The sequence below is a fragment of the Chionomys nivalis genome, chromosome 18, assembly GCF_950005125.1.
Source record: "Chionomys nivalis chromosome 18, mChiNiv1.1, whole genome shotgun sequence".
NCBI classification, from domain to species: Eukaryota; Metazoa; Chordata; class Mammalia; order Rodentia; family Cricetidae; genus Chionomys; species Chionomys nivalis.
In genome coordinates, this window is record NC_080103.1 from 5,125,745 (window position 1) to 5,142,134 (window position 16,390).

The 16,390-nt window shown below is 52.6% G+C and overlaps 1 protein-coding gene across 2 annotated transcripts; it reads left to right on the forward strand.

The window, feature by feature from the left end:
• Positions 1 to 1,406: 1,406 nt before the first annotated feature.
• Positions 1,407 to 15,541, forward strand: Pbxip1 (PBX homeobox interacting protein 1). Of its 2 annotated transcripts, XM_057793639.1 has the most exons (11): positions 1,407 to 1,467; positions 3,786 to 3,873; positions 8,216 to 8,342; positions 8,560 to 8,618; positions 8,686 to 8,848; positions 10,643 to 10,867; positions 10,968 to 10,991; positions 12,176 to 12,258; positions 12,358 to 12,486; positions 13,098 to 14,314; positions 14,682 to 15,541. In XM_057793639.1, exons 2-11 carry the CDS (start codon positions 3,820 to 3,822, stop codon positions 14,773 to 14,775), a joined length of 2,175 nt encoding a protein of 724 aa, XP_057649622.1. In that variant the 5' UTR covers positions 1,407 to 1,467; positions 3,786 to 3,819; the 3' UTR covers positions 14,776 to 15,541. The 2 variants fall into 2 exon arrangements, with proteins under 2 accessions (XP_057649622.1, XP_057649623.1); XM_057793640.1 differs by lacking the exon at positions 10,968 to 10,991.
• Positions 15,542 to 16,390: the final 849 nt, after the last annotated feature.

Sequence of the window (16,390 nt, forward strand, 5' to 3'; positions counted from 1 at the left end):
CCTGCTGCACCCTGTGTCCTTGATGTGGGAGCCCTTGCTCTTGGAGCAGTTCTTGGGCTAGGCTGGAAGGCAGGGTTGGAGCCCTGGGTCCACAGCTTTCTGACTGGTTATTTGGAACTGTTATTTTGGGGCACACTGGGAGTTAGACCAGCAGGTGAGAAGACTGTTAGTCAGGCCTGGGGTCTGGAGTTCGCTCCCTGAACCCACATAGTGGAAGGAGAGAACGGACTTGCCAGCTTGTCCTCCAGACGCCACGTGTGCCATGGCATGTGTGCACCACCTCTCCCACACAAATAGTTTTTGTTTTTGGAGTTTTGGGGCTGGAGAGATTGCCAGCAATGAAGAGCACTTGCTGTTCGTGCAGAGGAGTTCCCAGCACTCAGTGGCAACCATCTAGTTCCAGAGGATTCAATACTACAGACACATAGGCAAAACAACATTTAAAATTTGCTTAATGTTTCATATTCCATGCTGGAGATCACAGTGCTCCACCACCAAGTCCCACTCAGCTCTGAATTTAACCTGTGGATGTGTTTCTGCCTCACTTCTTCCATTGTTTTTGTTTGGTTTAGTTTGGGTTGGGTTTGGGATTTGTTGAAGCAGTCTTGTTCTGTAGCCCAGGCTACTGAACATCATCCACCTGCTTCAAGTCTCCCCAGTGCTCAGATTATACCACAGCCTCCTTTCTTTTTATTCCGTTGTCTTTGTATGATGTGTTGAGGTCAGGCACCTGCACAGTACACTGGTAGAGGTTTGACCCACATCCAACTAGCCTAAGCCATCCACTGGCTACCTTCCTTTGTTGTTATTTAACTGTTTGTGAGGCAGGGTCTCACTATGTAGCCCAGCTGGCCTGGAACTCACTATGCAGATCTGGCTGATCTCGAACTCCACCTGTCTCGGCTTCCCAAGAGCTGGGGTTAAGGGCATGCACCATCACGCTTGGCCGCCCTCCATTTTCAAAGCAGTGACACCCTCAGCCTGCCGGCAGGAGGGTTATTTCTAAACCCACAACTTGCACCGGACCCCATCCCCCATCCTGCAGCTGTCTCTGTCTATCCTGAGGCCAACATGGCACCTGGTTCTTGCTATCTCATCATCAGTACCTTTCAGTTTTAGGTTTTCCTACTAAACACTAAACATTTAGAAAAGAGGGGAGGTCTTCACCAAAAAATATATATATATATATTTTTAGTTTGTTAGGGACCACAAGTCGCCCACCAAGAGATAAACCAAGGGGCCAGAACTGCGTAGATCTTCTTTCCCCTCCCTTGGAGATCAAGTCCAGCTTTTATTGGTCAAAAGTTCCCCCCACTCCCCCACCCCCGCGGGGAAGGCGACTTTTCACTGGTCAAACACCAACCACGTGACTGCCCTCTTTTTTTTTTTTTTTTTTTTCTTCCTGGACTGGAAACCTGGGGAGGTTGCCGCAAGTTAAGCTGAAGACTGAAGCGAGAGCTGGGTCAGGTAAAGCCCTAGGTGGGGATGGGCCGGCAGACCCCCACTTTATTTCCAGATAAAGAAGGAGGGCAGGGCTGTATAAAAGGAATGGGCACCCCGCCCCCCTGGCGATCACACACTGCCTAACACAGGACCTAGGCGCGGGGAGGGAGGGAGACAGATGATTCCGAAGCAGGAACTCAGGCAAGTTCTTGTGGTCCCAGGTCCTTCCCTTTAAAGGTCAGAGAAGGCTGCTAACCAGACTTCAGGGCGTTGTGTAAAGGAGGAGCGCTCCCCCTTATCTGTTTTATCCAGACCACAGAAGTCAGCGACAAGGCTGCCGCTTTTGTTGATCCCTGCCTGAGTGAAAAGGAAGAGCGAGGAGTGGATTTCTTTCCTAGAGGTCAAAGACTAAGATCCCTGAAAACTCAACTGGGAAGGGTGGCAGCTAAGCAGCGGCAGTTTCTTAGAGGGCTTTCCTATGAGAGCAGAGATGCGTTTTGGTATCGGGGGTTTGGGACCCTAAGTGAGGGGTTCCAGGAAGTCCCCTGCTTAGGTTTCAGAAGGTCTGTCTTGTTGACCCAAATACCATACCATTGCAGGTTTCCATGGAGACAGTGGGTCTGACATCACCCTGGTTGCCATGGTGCTTAGTTCTGGAGGACCTGAGCAGGCTGTAAACAGCCAGGCATAAACAGGGACTTCTGCTCAAGCTGCTGCCACTTCCTTCCTGTGGCCACCTGTTAACAGTCACACACAGCAGCTGGGGCTGGGACGTCAGGACGGTAGAGGGAGGGGCTGAGAACAGAAGCTGAACAAGGATGGCTGTGTGGACGGCACTAGAAGTGGGGCACGGGGAGCTTGTTCTTTGGGACCTGGTATAGGGAAGTCATTGCAATCATCCATCTCCCCATGGGATGGGTGCCAGTGTCCAGGAGACACGAGCACTGAGAAAGGCACCATTAGGTGTCCTTTACCTGTCTTGAACTTGAATCTTGACTAGCAAGAGCTGCAGAAGCTTATAAGGTCATCTCGAAGGACTTAAACCCAGCTTGAGTGCTTAGGGAGCGAGCGTTTAGCCCGTTTTGAAGGGAGAACTCCAGACTCCCCCCACCCCATTTCCCCTTCTCAGTGTTCCGGGACAGTTGTCTTCCTGTTCCGCCTTTTCTGCTCCTGGGGAGGCAGTTACTATCTGTCTCTGACCACCGACTAGGACTCTGTGGCTCAGCTTGTCTGTCATTCTGTCCTCATTTCTGATCCCCATTGCAACTCCCTAGCCCAAGGGCACAGTTTGCTTTACGCTGTGATTTGGAAGTGTGTGTGTGTGTGTGTGTGTGTGTGTGTGAGATACCTTAACCCCAGCTGCCCTCCAAACTGATTAGCAAGGGACAGGACAGAGTCCCAGACCCCTGCTCCTTTTTGTTGCAAATTTGAATGTGATTTATGGATGATAATTGTCACAAATCCTTCTTCCCCTCAGTGGCTTTCAAGATCCCTGAGATCAGACTCTGATCAGAATTTAAGGTGGAGAGAAAGCAGAAAGGAAGGTGACCAGATGTAATCCAGGTGGATTTAGCTCTTCCAGAGCTGTAGTATTAGAAAGCTTCCTGCCTGGTCGTGCCTGGGCCCTCTCACTTTAGCAGTCTTAGCTGAGCCTTGCACAGCCAGTGCTGAGAACCCCTAAAGCAGTGGTTCTCAACTTTTGTGACCCTTTAACACAGGTCACTGTAATTTTGCAACTGTTGTGAAATGTAATGTAAATACTGGATACAGTGGTTGTGACCCACAAGTTGAGACCTACCTACCGCCCTAAACCCAAGGAATGAATGCGTGGAGGATTGATGGCTGATGGGTACCGGCACTCTTGGGCCTTAGGAAGGCTAGTCAGTCAGCCTCTCTGAGATTCCTCCCCTCTGACCAGAACACTAGAGGTTTGGACTTTTCAGTCCTTTGACCTCTTTGAACTTTCAAGGTCAGTGCCGGTTCCCAAGGCCCTGTGGATCCTTAAGAGGCAGCTTCCTGTGGCTTTTAGCAAGGCGAACACTGCCAGGAAGGCATGGGATGGGGCAGAAGGACTGAACTGACCTGGGTTTTGGAGGCGCCTTGGTCTGCCTCCCTCACAGGAACTCCCTCCTCAGCCCTGCTCCTTTTAAATTTTATGTATTTATTTTTAAGATTTATTTTTATTTTATGTGCATTGGTGTCTCGCCTGCGTGTCTGTGAGGGTGTCAGATCTCCTGGATCCAGTGTTACAGATATTCGTGAGCTGCCATGTGGTGCTCTTAACCGCTGAGCCATCTCCCCAGCCGCGGAACTCCTATTCTTAAGAGAGCTTTTCTCTGCAGGTGGCCACTCTAGCAACCCTGGACCTCCACAGCTATGACCTCTTCCTGCCCAGACTCAGATAATAGCTGGGTGCTTACTGGCTCTGAGGTAGGAACAGTGGGCCTGGTAACTACATGAGAGGGGGACTCTGGGGGTGGGGGGCTGCTTTGACCTGCAAGAAGAAAGGTCCTGAATGGTGAGGTGTTGCGTGCGAGGACCGGGGACTGAGGAATAAGTCAAAAGCAATAGCTGGGACTAGGAGGTCTTGTCTCTGCCACGTGACTTTATTAAGAAGTACAGCATCTTACTACGTACAGGGGAAAATGGCCAAGGTCAGCAAAGAGCTAAATCAGACAATGTTAGCAAAGAGCACAGGATACCTCAGCCTTAGGACTGGTAACCACAGTCTAGGGGGTGAATTGGGTCCCAAGACCTTGGTTCCTTCGAGGCACTGTCTTCAGCCCTAGACCAGTCTTGCCAAGGCTGCTCATGGTCATAGAACTAAAGTTTCCTTTGTTCTTTCGTCAGAGCCTCTGAGACAGTCCTGGGTGGTTTGGCTCCCGGCACTACTTTCTGGATCTGTCCTGTTTTATTGGTACCCATGGTCATTTGCATTGCCTCTGTTGGCTCTTATGGGCTCCAGTGGCAGGGAGGAGACCTGGAACAGAGCTCTGGTGTTGGGGCTTGGGCCACACCTGGGAAGAAGGAACCAGATGGGTAAGCTGAGAGAGTGACCGGCAAGAGTAAGGTCATGAGGTGACAAAGGGGAGCCATGTTGAGGAGACTGAAGAGCTTTAGGGTAAGGAGGAGACCTCTGTAGTCCATGTCAAAATGCTGCAGACCAGAGCCTAGGAGCCCCAGAAGGGTGGATGAGGCATCAGCTGTGGTTGTGAAGAAACAGCATGACCAAAGCAACCTGGGGACAGAAGGGTTTATTTCAGCTTATCCTTCAGGTAGCAGTCCATCACTGAGGGAAGTCAGGGCCGGAACCTGGAGGCAGGAGCTGATGCAGAGGCCTTGGAGGGTACTGCTTACTGGCTCACCCTCATGGCTTCTCACCCTGTTTTTTGTTTTTTTTTTTTTATTTTTAAGATTTATTTATTTATTTAGTATACAACACTCTGCCTCCATGTATGCCCACGTGCTAGAAGAGGGCTCATTACAGGTGGTTGTGAGCCACCATGTGGTTGCTGGGAATTGAACTCACGACCTCTAGAAGAGCAGCCAGTGCTCTTAACCACTGAGCCATCTCTCCAGCCCCTCAGCCTGCTTTCTTATAGAACTCAGGACCACCCGCCCACGGATGGTTCCACCCACAATGGGCTGGGACTTCACCCTCAATCACTAATTAAGAAAAAGCTCTACAGGTTTGCCTACAGTCTGGCCTGGAGGCGTTTCCTCAGTTGGGGTCCTCCCAGATCACTCTAGCCCATATCAGGTTGACATAGAATTAGCCAGCACAGGTGTCTCCTAAAGAGCCAACCGTGCAGAGCTGCTGAGCTGGAGAGTAGCCCAACGCTCAGTGCCAAGTGCAGGGGACCAAGCTTCTGTGTAGCTGGGTAGGAGCAGGAGACAGTGCTTCCAAAGCTCTTGCAGCCTTCCATGTGGCAGGAAACCAGAGGGCTCCTAATGCCACCAAAAAGGGAGGAGGGCTGGTGGGTTGGGGACTAGAAGCTAGAGAGGTGTGATGAGGATTGTGTCAGTGGGATCTCAGAGACTTCCTTAGGACCACTAGGAGGAACTAGGCATGGTGGAGCAAGCTGTGGTCCCACTACTTGGGAGCTGGAGGCAGGAGTTCAGGATTATCCTTTGGCTAAATAGCAGGGATAGAAAATGAAACCTTGTATCAATAAATTAACTAAAAATAAATAACAATCAAAACAATAGCTAGGGAGGACACAGAGCTCCATTTAGATATGTTGAGTTTGAGGTTCTCTCTCTCTCTCTCTTTTTTTTTTTTGGTTTTTCGAGACAGGGTTTCTCTGTAGCTTTGGAGCCCGTCCCAGAACTAGCTCTTGTAGACCAGACTGGCCTCGAACTCCCAGAGATCTGCCTGCCTCTGCCTCCCAAGTGCTGGGATTAAAGGCGTGCGCCACCACCGCCCAGCTGAGGTTCTCTTAAGGAGCTTAACAGGGTTGAGAAATTGACCTCAACAATGACCCTGGAGCCCAGCACAAGGGCAGTGATCACTGGCAGGGACTGAAATAGGCTCTGTGGCTGGGCGGTGGTGGCGCACGCCTTTAATCCCAGCAGAGGCAGAGGCAGGCGAGTGGATCTCTGTGAGTTTGAGACCAGCCTGGTCTACAAGAGCTAGTTCCAGGACAGGCTTTAAAGCTACAGAGAAACCCTGTCTCGAAAAACCAAGAGAGAGAGGAGGGGTGGGGGAGGGAGAGGGAGAAATAGGCTCTGTGCTCAGTAAACCCTGGTCTCCTTTCATGGTGCCTTTGCTGACATCTAGGGACCTGGGCCAGGTTTCACCTGTCCACCCTCCACAAAAAAAACAGAATTGTAATCCTTGCCTTGCATGGGTGACCCAGAGAAAACTGTGATTTGTGACTTGCAAAGAAATATACTGACGCCAAAATTATTCTTGAGCCGGGTATGGTGGTGCATACTTTTTAAAAAATATTTATTTTATGTATATGAGTGACCTGTCTTCCAGAACACAAGAAGAAGGAATCAGATCCCATTACAGATGGTTGTCAGTCACCATGTGGGTGCTGGGAATTGAACTCAGGTCCTCTGGAAGAGCAGTCCATGCTCTTAACTGCTGAGCCATCTCTCCCATGTGGTGCATACTTTTAACAGCTCTCAGAAGGCACAGGCAGGTGTCTCTCTGTGATTCTGAGACCTTTCTATCTATCTGTCTGTTTATCTGCCTATCTATCATCTACTCATTTTCGGAGGGCTGGGGAGATGGCTCAGTCGGTAAAGCACTTGCCATATAAATGTGAGACCCTGAGTCCAGATCCCGCACACACACTAACATTGGACATGGTAGGACAGGTTTGTGACCTTGGTGCTGCTCCTATGACGTGACAGGAGTTGGAAACAGGAGAATCCTTAGAGCCCAAGGGCCAGCTAGTCTGCAAGCACAGCAGAGAGTAAAGAGATTCATCCCAAAAGAGGTGGAAGTTAAGGGCCGGTTCCCAAGTTATCTCTTTTCTTTGAGACACAGTCTTGCTGTGTAGCACTGGCTGACCTGTAACTTGCTATGTAGATCAGGCTGGCCTGAAATTTGCAGACTCATCTGTCTCTGCCTCTGCCTCCTGAGAGCTGGGATTAAAGGTATGTGTTGTAACACCTGGCTGAGGTTGACTTCTTGCCTCTGCACTCATACTGTGGTATGCATGCGTGCCTGGTGCACACATCAGTGCAGGCACACACACAGCAGAGGGAGAGGAGAGATTAAAACAAAGAATTATTCCTGGAGGAAGAGCGGAGCCCTAGATGGGGTGCCAAGGAGTTATATGCAGAGAAAAGTCGGCCAAGCTGAGTAGTCAGAGCTAAAGGGCCAGGCTGTGAGCCAGCACCATGGGGTCAGGCTGCCTGTGACTGGAGGAACTTAGGCTTCTGCCAGTAGCTGTTAGAGATAGCTGTCAGGGCAGCATAGGCCGATGGGAAAGGGCAGAGAACTCAGAAGATGGATGTGTGGTTGGGCAGAAGCAAGGACAGCTTCGGGGGTGCCAGTGAGAACGTAACTGTACCCCTGGTCTGGGTCCGGATTGGGTTTTTGGCTCATGGGGAGGGCAGCGCTGATGATAGGGGTAAGGACACCAGGTACCATTAACCTCTGTCAGGTCTGCTAATCCCCTGGTCCCAGATCCTTGCTCAAGGCTGCGATTTCATGGAAACCTGGCCGCTGGAGTAGTGAGGAAGGTTAGGTAGCTGCTGAGTGGAAGAGACACTTTGGTTCTAGCTCTAGGGTGGTACAGGCCCTAGTTTTGAGGTCTAGTCTGAGGTGTCTGAGGGCAGCTAGCCCCTCAGCTCCATCAGGGCACTGTTCTGATCTGCTGTCCATCAGGGCACTGTTCTGATCTGCTGTCCATCAGGGCACTGTTCTGATCTGCTGTCCCATCAGGGCACTGTTCTCATCTGCTGTCCCATCAGGGCACTGTTCTGATCTGCTGTCCATCAGGGCACTGTTCTGATCTGCTGTCCATCAGGGCACTGTTCTCATCTGCTGTCCATCAGGGCACTGTTCTGATCTGCTGTCCATCAGGGCACTGTTCTGATCTGCTGTCCATCAGGGCACTGTTCTGATCTGCTGTCCATCAGGGCACTGTTCTCATCTGCTGTCCATCAGGGCACTGTTCTGATCTGCTGTCCATCAGGGCACTGTTCTCATCTGCTGTCCATCAGGGCACTGTTCTCATCTGCTGTCCATCAGGGCACTGTTCTCATCTGCTGTCCCAACAAAGTGTGCTAGTACTCACCTCCCTCCCAATAGAATTTGCCGGTGGAGACTCTGGGCCCAGAACCCAGGATGGACCCAGAATCTGAGGGAGCCTCCCAGGCCCTTTTGGACCCCTCCAAGGCAGATGACAAAGAACTAGCTGGGACCTTGGATGGAGAAGGTAATAGGGCCTTGTGGAGGGTAGGGTATAAACCGTCTTCTGTCTTTGGGGGCTTCCTTTTAGTTGGGGCGAGGGCGATCACTTAGGCTATTTGCTTGCTAATCTCGGTTTATGAGCTCCCACAATACGAAGTGGTTGGGGCCTGTGGCTGCTACAGGGCTACAGTGAGGTTCACTTTAGGGCAATGGGCTTTTCTGGGCTTCCTCTTCCACCACAGGGATACTTTCCCAGAAGGAAGCGCCCCAGGATGAACTGCCTGAGGAGACCAAGGCCAAGGTGAGGGACGTCACTGGGGATGGGAGGAAAGTGGGGAGAGCACTTCTCATAGCTGTACCCACATCAGGGCACTCTGGAACGTGATGATGCTGGAATGGAGGGCCCTGGAGACACACTGGTCCAGGAAGATTTGCAGGAGGAGACTCCTGTGGTAACAAGCCTGGGACCAGACACACAGGAGCTGGAGAATGAGAGTCCTCCACAGAACCTGCCTGCGAGTCCCAGAGCAGGTCAGTACCCTTCTTGCCTCCTGTTTCCCCCCTTTTAGAAAGTGTGGGAAGGGGCGGTGGAGAGATGGCTCAGCAGTTGAGAGCACTGGCTGCCCTTCCAGAGGACCTGCGCTCAGTTTCAGCACCCACTTGGCAGCTCACAACCATCTGTAACTCCAGTTCCCATGGACCCGATTCCCCATTCTGACTTCCACGGGCATCACATGGTGCACTGAAATACATGCAGGCAAAGCAGTCATACATTTGATAAACACATGAAAAATTTAAAAATAAACCAGGCGGTGGCGGTGCACCTTTAATCCCTGCACTAGGGGAGGCAGAGGCAGGAGGATTATGTGAGTTCAAGGCCAGCCTGATCTACAGAACAAGTTCCAGGACAGGTTCCAAAAGTACAGAGAAACCCTGTCTCGAAAAAAAAAAAAAAAAAACAAACACAAACAAGCAAAAAATAAAAATAACTAGAAGGTACAGGCCTCACTACTGGGAAGTGTGTGAGGAGGCCCAGGCCCTAAGCCTGGCACCTTCTGCCCTTTTCCTTGTTCTCACCCCAGAACACTGAGGCTCAGGAGTTAGGCCGCCTTAATGACGGTCTGTATCTGATGGATTGTGTCCTCTTTTCTTGGTTCCCAGCCTTCCCAACACTACAGCTCTTTAGTACAATTCCTCATGTTGTGTGACCCCAACCATACTTTTCTCTGTGTAGCCCTGGCTGTCCTGGAACTCACTCTGTAGCCCAGGCTGGCCTCAAACTCACAGAGATCCGCCCACCTCTGCCTCTCCAGTGCTGGGATTAAAGGCATGCACCACTACCACCTAGCTATAAAATTATTTTGTTGCTACTTCATAACTGTAATTTTCTTACTGTTATGAATCATAATGTAAATATCTGACAAGCAGGATTTCTGATATATGACCCCTACGAAAAGGTCATTTGACCCCCAAAGGGTTGCAGCCCACGGGTTGAGAAGCACAGTTCTAGACCATACCCTTCACTTCCAGAGTCCTTTGCTTCTGCTGTCTGTGGGAAGGCCGGAGGCTCAGGGACTTCGTAAGAAGCTGGCTGGACTGAGCCAGAGGAAAATGAGAACATGAGGGATGCAGAAAGACTCACCACTCAGCCAGTCCAGAAGGAGTGGGGGAGGAGCTTAGTCAGGGGGTAGGTAGGAATGAGGGAGAGGTTTCAGGGCGGTGGTGGCGCTCACCATTAATCCCAAGACTAGGGAGACAGAGACAGGTGAATCTCTGCGAGTTTGAGGCGAGCCTGGGCTGCACACAAAGAAATCCTACCTTGAACTCCTCCCCGCCCTCCCCCCAAAAGAAAGAATGCAGGAGAGGCAGAGATGTAGTTGAGGTGCCATTTGAGAAGAGTTTTGCGCATATAGCAGGCAGGAGGAAGCTTTGGCGTCAACAGAGAGTGGGGCTAGTCCAAGGTCTGTCCCAGGCAGTGGCAGAGGTGACAGGAGAGGGGAGGAAGAGACCTGGGGCCACGGGGCAGGGGGCAGGGGGCAGGGGGCAGGGGGCAGCTGCAGGAGTCAGGCAGAGACTGTGAAGAGAGAAGACTATGGAGGCCATGAGGTGGAGATGTGGGATGGAGAGGGGAGGAGGAGGATGGCTTCAGGCAGGAAGAGGCTCTTGTAGACAAAAGGACAGTCTTTTTCCTTTAGACTGGATAGGGCAGTCAGTCAGTACCCAGGCTGAAGTGGGCAGTCTTGGTGTGCCTTCCCTGTGACCAGGGCTGAGCTTCCTGTGCAGTCCTTCTCCTCACTGCTCTCCTGTCCCCTTCCCTTCCTCCAGTCTGGAAAGAGTACCACTGCTCCAGCAGTGATGATGACACTGACGTGGATGTTGAGGGTGTGCGGAGACGGAGGGGCCGGGAGCCCAGCTCAGCCCACCCTGTACCTGTGGAGATGGAGGACCAGGCCAAGGGCAAGGGTGTAGGAGGCGAGCTGGGCATCTCCCTCAACATGTGTCTCCTGGGGGCCCTGGTTCTTCTAGGCCTGGGGATCCTCCTGTTCTCTGGTGAGTAGTACTCCTGGCTAGGGCCTCCGGTCTGCTACCCTGGCCTTTCTTACCTCCCTCTGCTTCCCTGAGAGCCTCATCAGACTGTCTTCACCTTCAGGTATGCTGTTGGAGCCTGAAACTGGTGAGTAGGCAGGTCCTGACTTGTTCTCTGTGGGTGGTGATGGGAGACTGTATGGGGAGTGCTCCCCAGGTAAGCTGTTCAGGGGAGTAGGCAGGTCCTGTCTTGTTCTCTGTGGGTGGTGATGGGAGACTGTATGGGGAGTGCTCCCCAGGTAAGCTGTTCAGGGGAGTAGGCAGGTCCTGGCTCTCTATGGTGGTGATAGGAGACTGTATGGGGAGTGCTCCCCAGGTAAGCTGTTCAGGGAAGTAGGCAGGTCCTGGCTGTCTATGGTGGTGATAGGAGACTGTATGGGGAGTGCTCCCCAGGTAAGCTGTTCAGGGGAGTAGACAGGTCCTGGCTCTCTGTGGTGGTGATGGGAGACTGTATGGGGAGTGCTCCCCAGGTAAGCTGTTCAGGGGAGTAGGCAGGTCCTGGCTCTCTATGGTGGTGATAGGAGACTATATGGGGAGTGCTCCCCAGGTAAGCTGTTCAGGACAGTAGGCAGAGGTCCTGGCTTGCTCTCTGTGATGGTGATGGGTGTCTGTATGGGGAGTGCTCCCCAGGTAAGCTGTTCAGGAGAGTAGGCAGAGGTCCTGGCTTGCTCTCTGTGGGTGGTGATGGATGTCTGAATGGGGAGTGCTCCCCAGGTAAGCTGTTCAGGGGAGTAGGCAGAGGTCCTGACTTGCTCTCTGTGGTGGTGATGGGTGTCTGTATGGGGAGTGCTCCCCAGGTAAGCTGTTCAGGGGAGTAGGCAGGTCCTGGCTCTCTGAGGTGGTGATGGGAGTCTGTATGGGGAGTGATTCTCAGGTAAGCTGTTCAGGGGAGTAGACAGGTCCTGGCTCTCTGTGGTGGTGATGGGAGACTGTATGGGGAGTGCTCCCCAGGTAAGCTGTTCAGGGGAGTAGGCAGGTCCTGGCTTTCTATGGTGGTGATAGGAGACTGTATAGGGAGTGCTCCCCAGGTAAACTGTTCAGGGGAGTAGCAGAGGTCCTGGCTTGCTCTCTGTGGTGGTGATGGGAGTCTCTATGGGGAGTACTCCTCAGGTAAGCATATTATTTCTCGGTTGTTGACCTTGTCAACTGTTCAGGATGACGTTTGTCCCTTTAGCTCAGCAGATGTGTGTTCAGGGAAGGAGGGGTGACTGAGAGAGGTGTGATGGGCTCTGCAGATCATGGGCCTGGATTCAGAGGTTTACTTACCCACAGGTTCCGTGGAAGAAGCAGAGTTGCAAGTCTTTCCAGATACCGGGCCAGAGACCGAGTTGGTAGATACTGTGGGCAGCAGGCAGGTATGTATGGGTTTTCCATAGGTGTGTGGGGCCTGGTGGGGAGCAGCTGGCTTGCACTGCCTGGGAGGAAGCATGGATTGGCTGCTCTTGTGCCCTCAGGATGAGCTTGAGCAGCTGCAGGCCTCAGTACCAGCAGACAGTAGTCCCAGCCTGCAGAGCATGGGGCTTCTGCTGGACAGGCTGGCCAAGGAGAACCAGGATATCCGACTGCTGCAGGCCCAGCTGCAGGTGGGCCCTGGCAAGAGGGAGGGGTTCATCTGGCCACCTTTACCAGGCATATGTCCTAGTGGGGCTCCCCCAGAAGTTTTTCCTGCTCGTCTGACCCTTGAGCCTCACCCTTTCACCACCGTAGTCAAGATGAAGTCAGGTGTTTCTCCCTCCCACCTGCTAAGGTCTGGCAGGGCTGGTGTGCTTGCCTACATGGCAGGCCACCTCTGATTGACGGCTGGGGTCTTCCCGGAACATCTGAAGAACGTGCTGTGTGCTAGGGTCAATGGACAGTACCCGTTCTAGATGCAGGAGGTGGGAGTGGGGCGGGGAGAGCTAGATGTGGGCTGTGCTGGGTCTCAAAAGTACATGTTTGTGTAAGGACGCAGATGCTGGGGTGGAATTTAACCATCTCAGGAAGTGGCTCAGGTTAGGGGTGGAGAAAAGGGGAAGCCCCTCTGGCTGTCCAGGGCAGCACTGGGGCTGAAATCCAGGGCACTGCAGACTGTAAGCAGTCTCTCTCCCCACAGAGCTAGCCCCTGCCCACTCGAATAGAATAGAATTGGGGTAGAAGGCATTGTGCCCACCCTGACAAGGACTCCTGTTTTCTTCTGTTCCTAACTATATTCTAGGCTCAGAAAGAAGAGCTTCAGAGCCTGTTGCATCAGCCACAGGGGCTGGAAGAGGAGAATGCCCGGCTCCGGGAGGCCCTGGAGCAGGGCAAGGCCTCCCATCAGGCCCTAGAATCAGAACTACAGCAGCTAAGGGCCCGACTTCAAGGCCTAGAGGCTAACTGTGTCCGGGGTGTAGATGGGGTGTGTCTCAACTGGGGTGGACGCCCAGGTGACAAAACCACCAAAGAGCAAGGCCACAAGGGGCAGGAGACAGACCCCAGCTTATCAGAGCAGCATAAACAGCTAGAAGCTGAAGCCCAGGCCCTAAGGCAGGAGCTGCAAAGGCAGAGGCGGTTGCTGGGTTCTGTGCACCATGACTTACAGAGGGGCTTGCAGAATGCTGGCCACGGAGCCCCAGCTCATGCTGGCCTGGCGGAACTTGGTCACATGTTGGCCCAGACATTGCAAGACCTAGAAAATTGGGGTCACAACACTGGCATTCCTGCCAACAACTCTGAGGCCTGGTACCAGAAGAAGCCCCACTTCCAGAATTCCAGGGAGTGGAAAAGGAAGGAGAAATGGCATGGTGGGCCGAGGGACCAGAAGGCTGAGCACTGGAAGCATGGGAAGGAGGAGTCTGGCCAGGAGAGGAGGAGGAGCTGGAGGGATGAGGACAGGGAACCAACAAAGAGATGGAAAGAGGACAAACCCAGGGTGGAAGAATTGGGGGACAGGAAAGATGGCAAGCGACAGGATCCCAAGATACACTCTAGAAAAAATGGGAACACCCACTCTGGAGAAAGGCTGAAGCATTCTTGGGGGAAAGACAATAGTCCTGACCCCCTCTCCTCCTGGGAGGAGCTGCTGAGACGGAAGTACCGGCCCCCACAGGGTTGCTCAGGAATAGCTGACTGTGCTCGGCAGGAGGGCCTGGCCTTCTTTGGCACCGAGCTAGCCCCTGTGCGGCAACAGGAGCTGGCCTCGGTGCTGAGAGCATACTTGGCGAGGCTGCCCTGGGCTGGGCAACTGACCAAAGAGCTGCCCCTTTCACCTGCCTACTTTGGAGAAGATGGCATCTTCAGGCATGACCGTCTTCGCTTCCGGGACTTTGTGGATGCCCTGGAGGACAGCCTGGAGGAGGTGGCATTGCAGCAGATGGGTGATGATGATGAAGTGGATGACTTTGAGGATTTCATCTTCAGCCACTTCTTTGGAGACAAGGCACTGAAGAGGAGGTGTGGGAATCGTGTGTGTGTGTGTGTGTGTGTGTGTGTGTGTGTGTGAAGGGATGGGGAGGTTGTTAACAGCTGGGAGGGATTTGAATGCATTGTGACCCTGAATGGTAGAGGTATCTATCTGGAGTCCTCCTCTTCATTTCTGATTCCCAGACCTTAGAGAAGGCTTCTAAGTATATTTCCTGTCTTCTCACGAAGGGCTACAGTAGTCCTGAGGGGTCCCCTTTTTGCACTGTGCCTGTACATACAGGGCCCCTTCCTGTCTCCCCCTGTGGATCTTCCCTGCAGCTACCTCAGTTGGCTTTCCCATCTCAGTGGTGCTGTTCCCTAAAGGCCTTTTCCTGCCTCGTTCCCTATCTCCCCACAGGTCAAAAAAGAAGGAGAAACATTCCTGGAACCCCAGAGTTCTGGGGCCCAGGGAAGAGCACAGCCGCCATCCCCACCACTACCGCCATGGCTGAGCCCTGCACCTGTCACAGCAAATGACCTAGGCACACACCCAGCTCAAGATCCCTGGAATTATGTGACCCTAGAGGCTGTGCTCCCACTGTTCGGCGGGTTCCTCTTGGCTCTTTAGCGCCTTTGAGTGCCCTTCACAGGAGAGTGCCATGCACTTGGCCCTACACTGGTACCACTTTTGCTACAAAAAGGTCATAAGTTGGTTCTGCTGAACTGTTTATGCAAATACAGGCCCTGGGTATGGAGTGTATTGGAGCCTGCTGGGGAATATTCTGTGACTGCCCCCAGGACCACAGCAGAGCCTGCAACCCTCCGCTGGAGCCGCTGGTTGGAGACTTAGCTCCAGACTTGCCCTGGGGTTTTGCTAGCTTTGGAGGCAGCTGTTCCCAAGCATGAAGTACGTTTTCATCATGCTTCTCTTGTGGCTTTCTCCTTCCCGCCTGAACTGCCTCCTGAGGTAGTCTCTAAGCGCAGGAGACATGGTGCAATTGCCATTCCAGTGGATAGGTACAACCCAGACACTGCACTCAACCTTCTCTTCTCAGCCTCTCTGTCAGTCCCGCAGGTTCTTTCCCCGTGCTCACCCAACTTTCCCGAGGAGCCCAGCCTTGAGCCCAGCTACCAACTGTTTCATAGTTACCCCGACTGAGTCGCTGTGGAACCCTGGGCTCCAGTCCAGGCTGGGTGACCTCAGATCAGGTCATTCTGGTGTTCTTATCCTCGGGGAGAGGACGGCGGGCTGAGGAACAGAGTAAATAAAGCACCAAAACAGACACCCTGCTTCTGCCTTCCTTCTTTGGAGCATGCTTGAAGCGCCCTAGCCTGGTGCCTGGGTGTGCAGAGGTGAGGGAGCCGCTAGGTGGCTCTCTGGCCCCACATTCGTTCAGACTTTGCCTCCTTCCTGCCCCGGTCACCACCCCACATCTCAGACCCCTACCCACAGACTAGCTCTCAAGAACTCCCAGAATGCTCCTGGCCTTTGTCTAGGAAGTCCCCCAGAGTTCTAACCTCTATCCCATTGGCAGCACACTGTGCTACCCTTGGAAATCTCCCAGGGAGCGTGGGGCCAGAGGCTTGTGGATAGAGCTGTCAGTTAGGGACTGTAGACTCTATCTAGAAAGATGTTGTGATGGATCTCTGTATTATTTAGCAATACTGTTTAAAGGTTCGGAAATACACCGACTCGTTCAATTCTGGTGCTAGACAAGACAGGTGGAAATGGAACAAGGCTGGTTCATTCCACAAACATTTGTAAAGTCTGTTATGTGGCACCAGAGATGGCTCAGCTATCGAGAGCACTGGCTGCTCTTCCAAAGGATTCAGGTTTGGTGTCCAGCACCCATGTGGTAGCTCACCACTGTCTATAACTCCAGTCCCCAGGGATCCAATGCTCTCTTCTGACCTCCTGGACACTAGGCACACACATAGAGCTCAGACATACATGCAAATAAAACACCTATGTATATTTTTTAAAAAAGTCTGTTGTGGCCAGGCAGTGGTGGTGCACGCCTTTAATCCCAGCATTTGGGAGGCAGAGACAGGTGGATTTCTGTGAGTTCGAGGCCAGTCTGATCTACAAAGCAAGTTCCAGGACAGCTAGGACTATTACACAGAGAA

Coding starts and splice junctions, on each gene's coding strand:
- Pbxip1 (XM_057793639.1), top strand. CDS start 3,820: ATGACCTCTTCCTGCCCAGACTCAGATAATAGCTGGGTGCTTACTGGC. Junction 3,874..8,215: donor GGGTGCTTACTGGCTCTGAG/GTAGGAACAGTG, acceptor CCCTCCCAATAG/AATTTGCCGGTGGAGACTCT. Junction 10,868..10,967: donor GGGGATCCTCCTGTTCTCTG/GTGAGTAGTACT, acceptor CTTCACCTTCAG/GTATGCTGTTGGAGCCTGAA.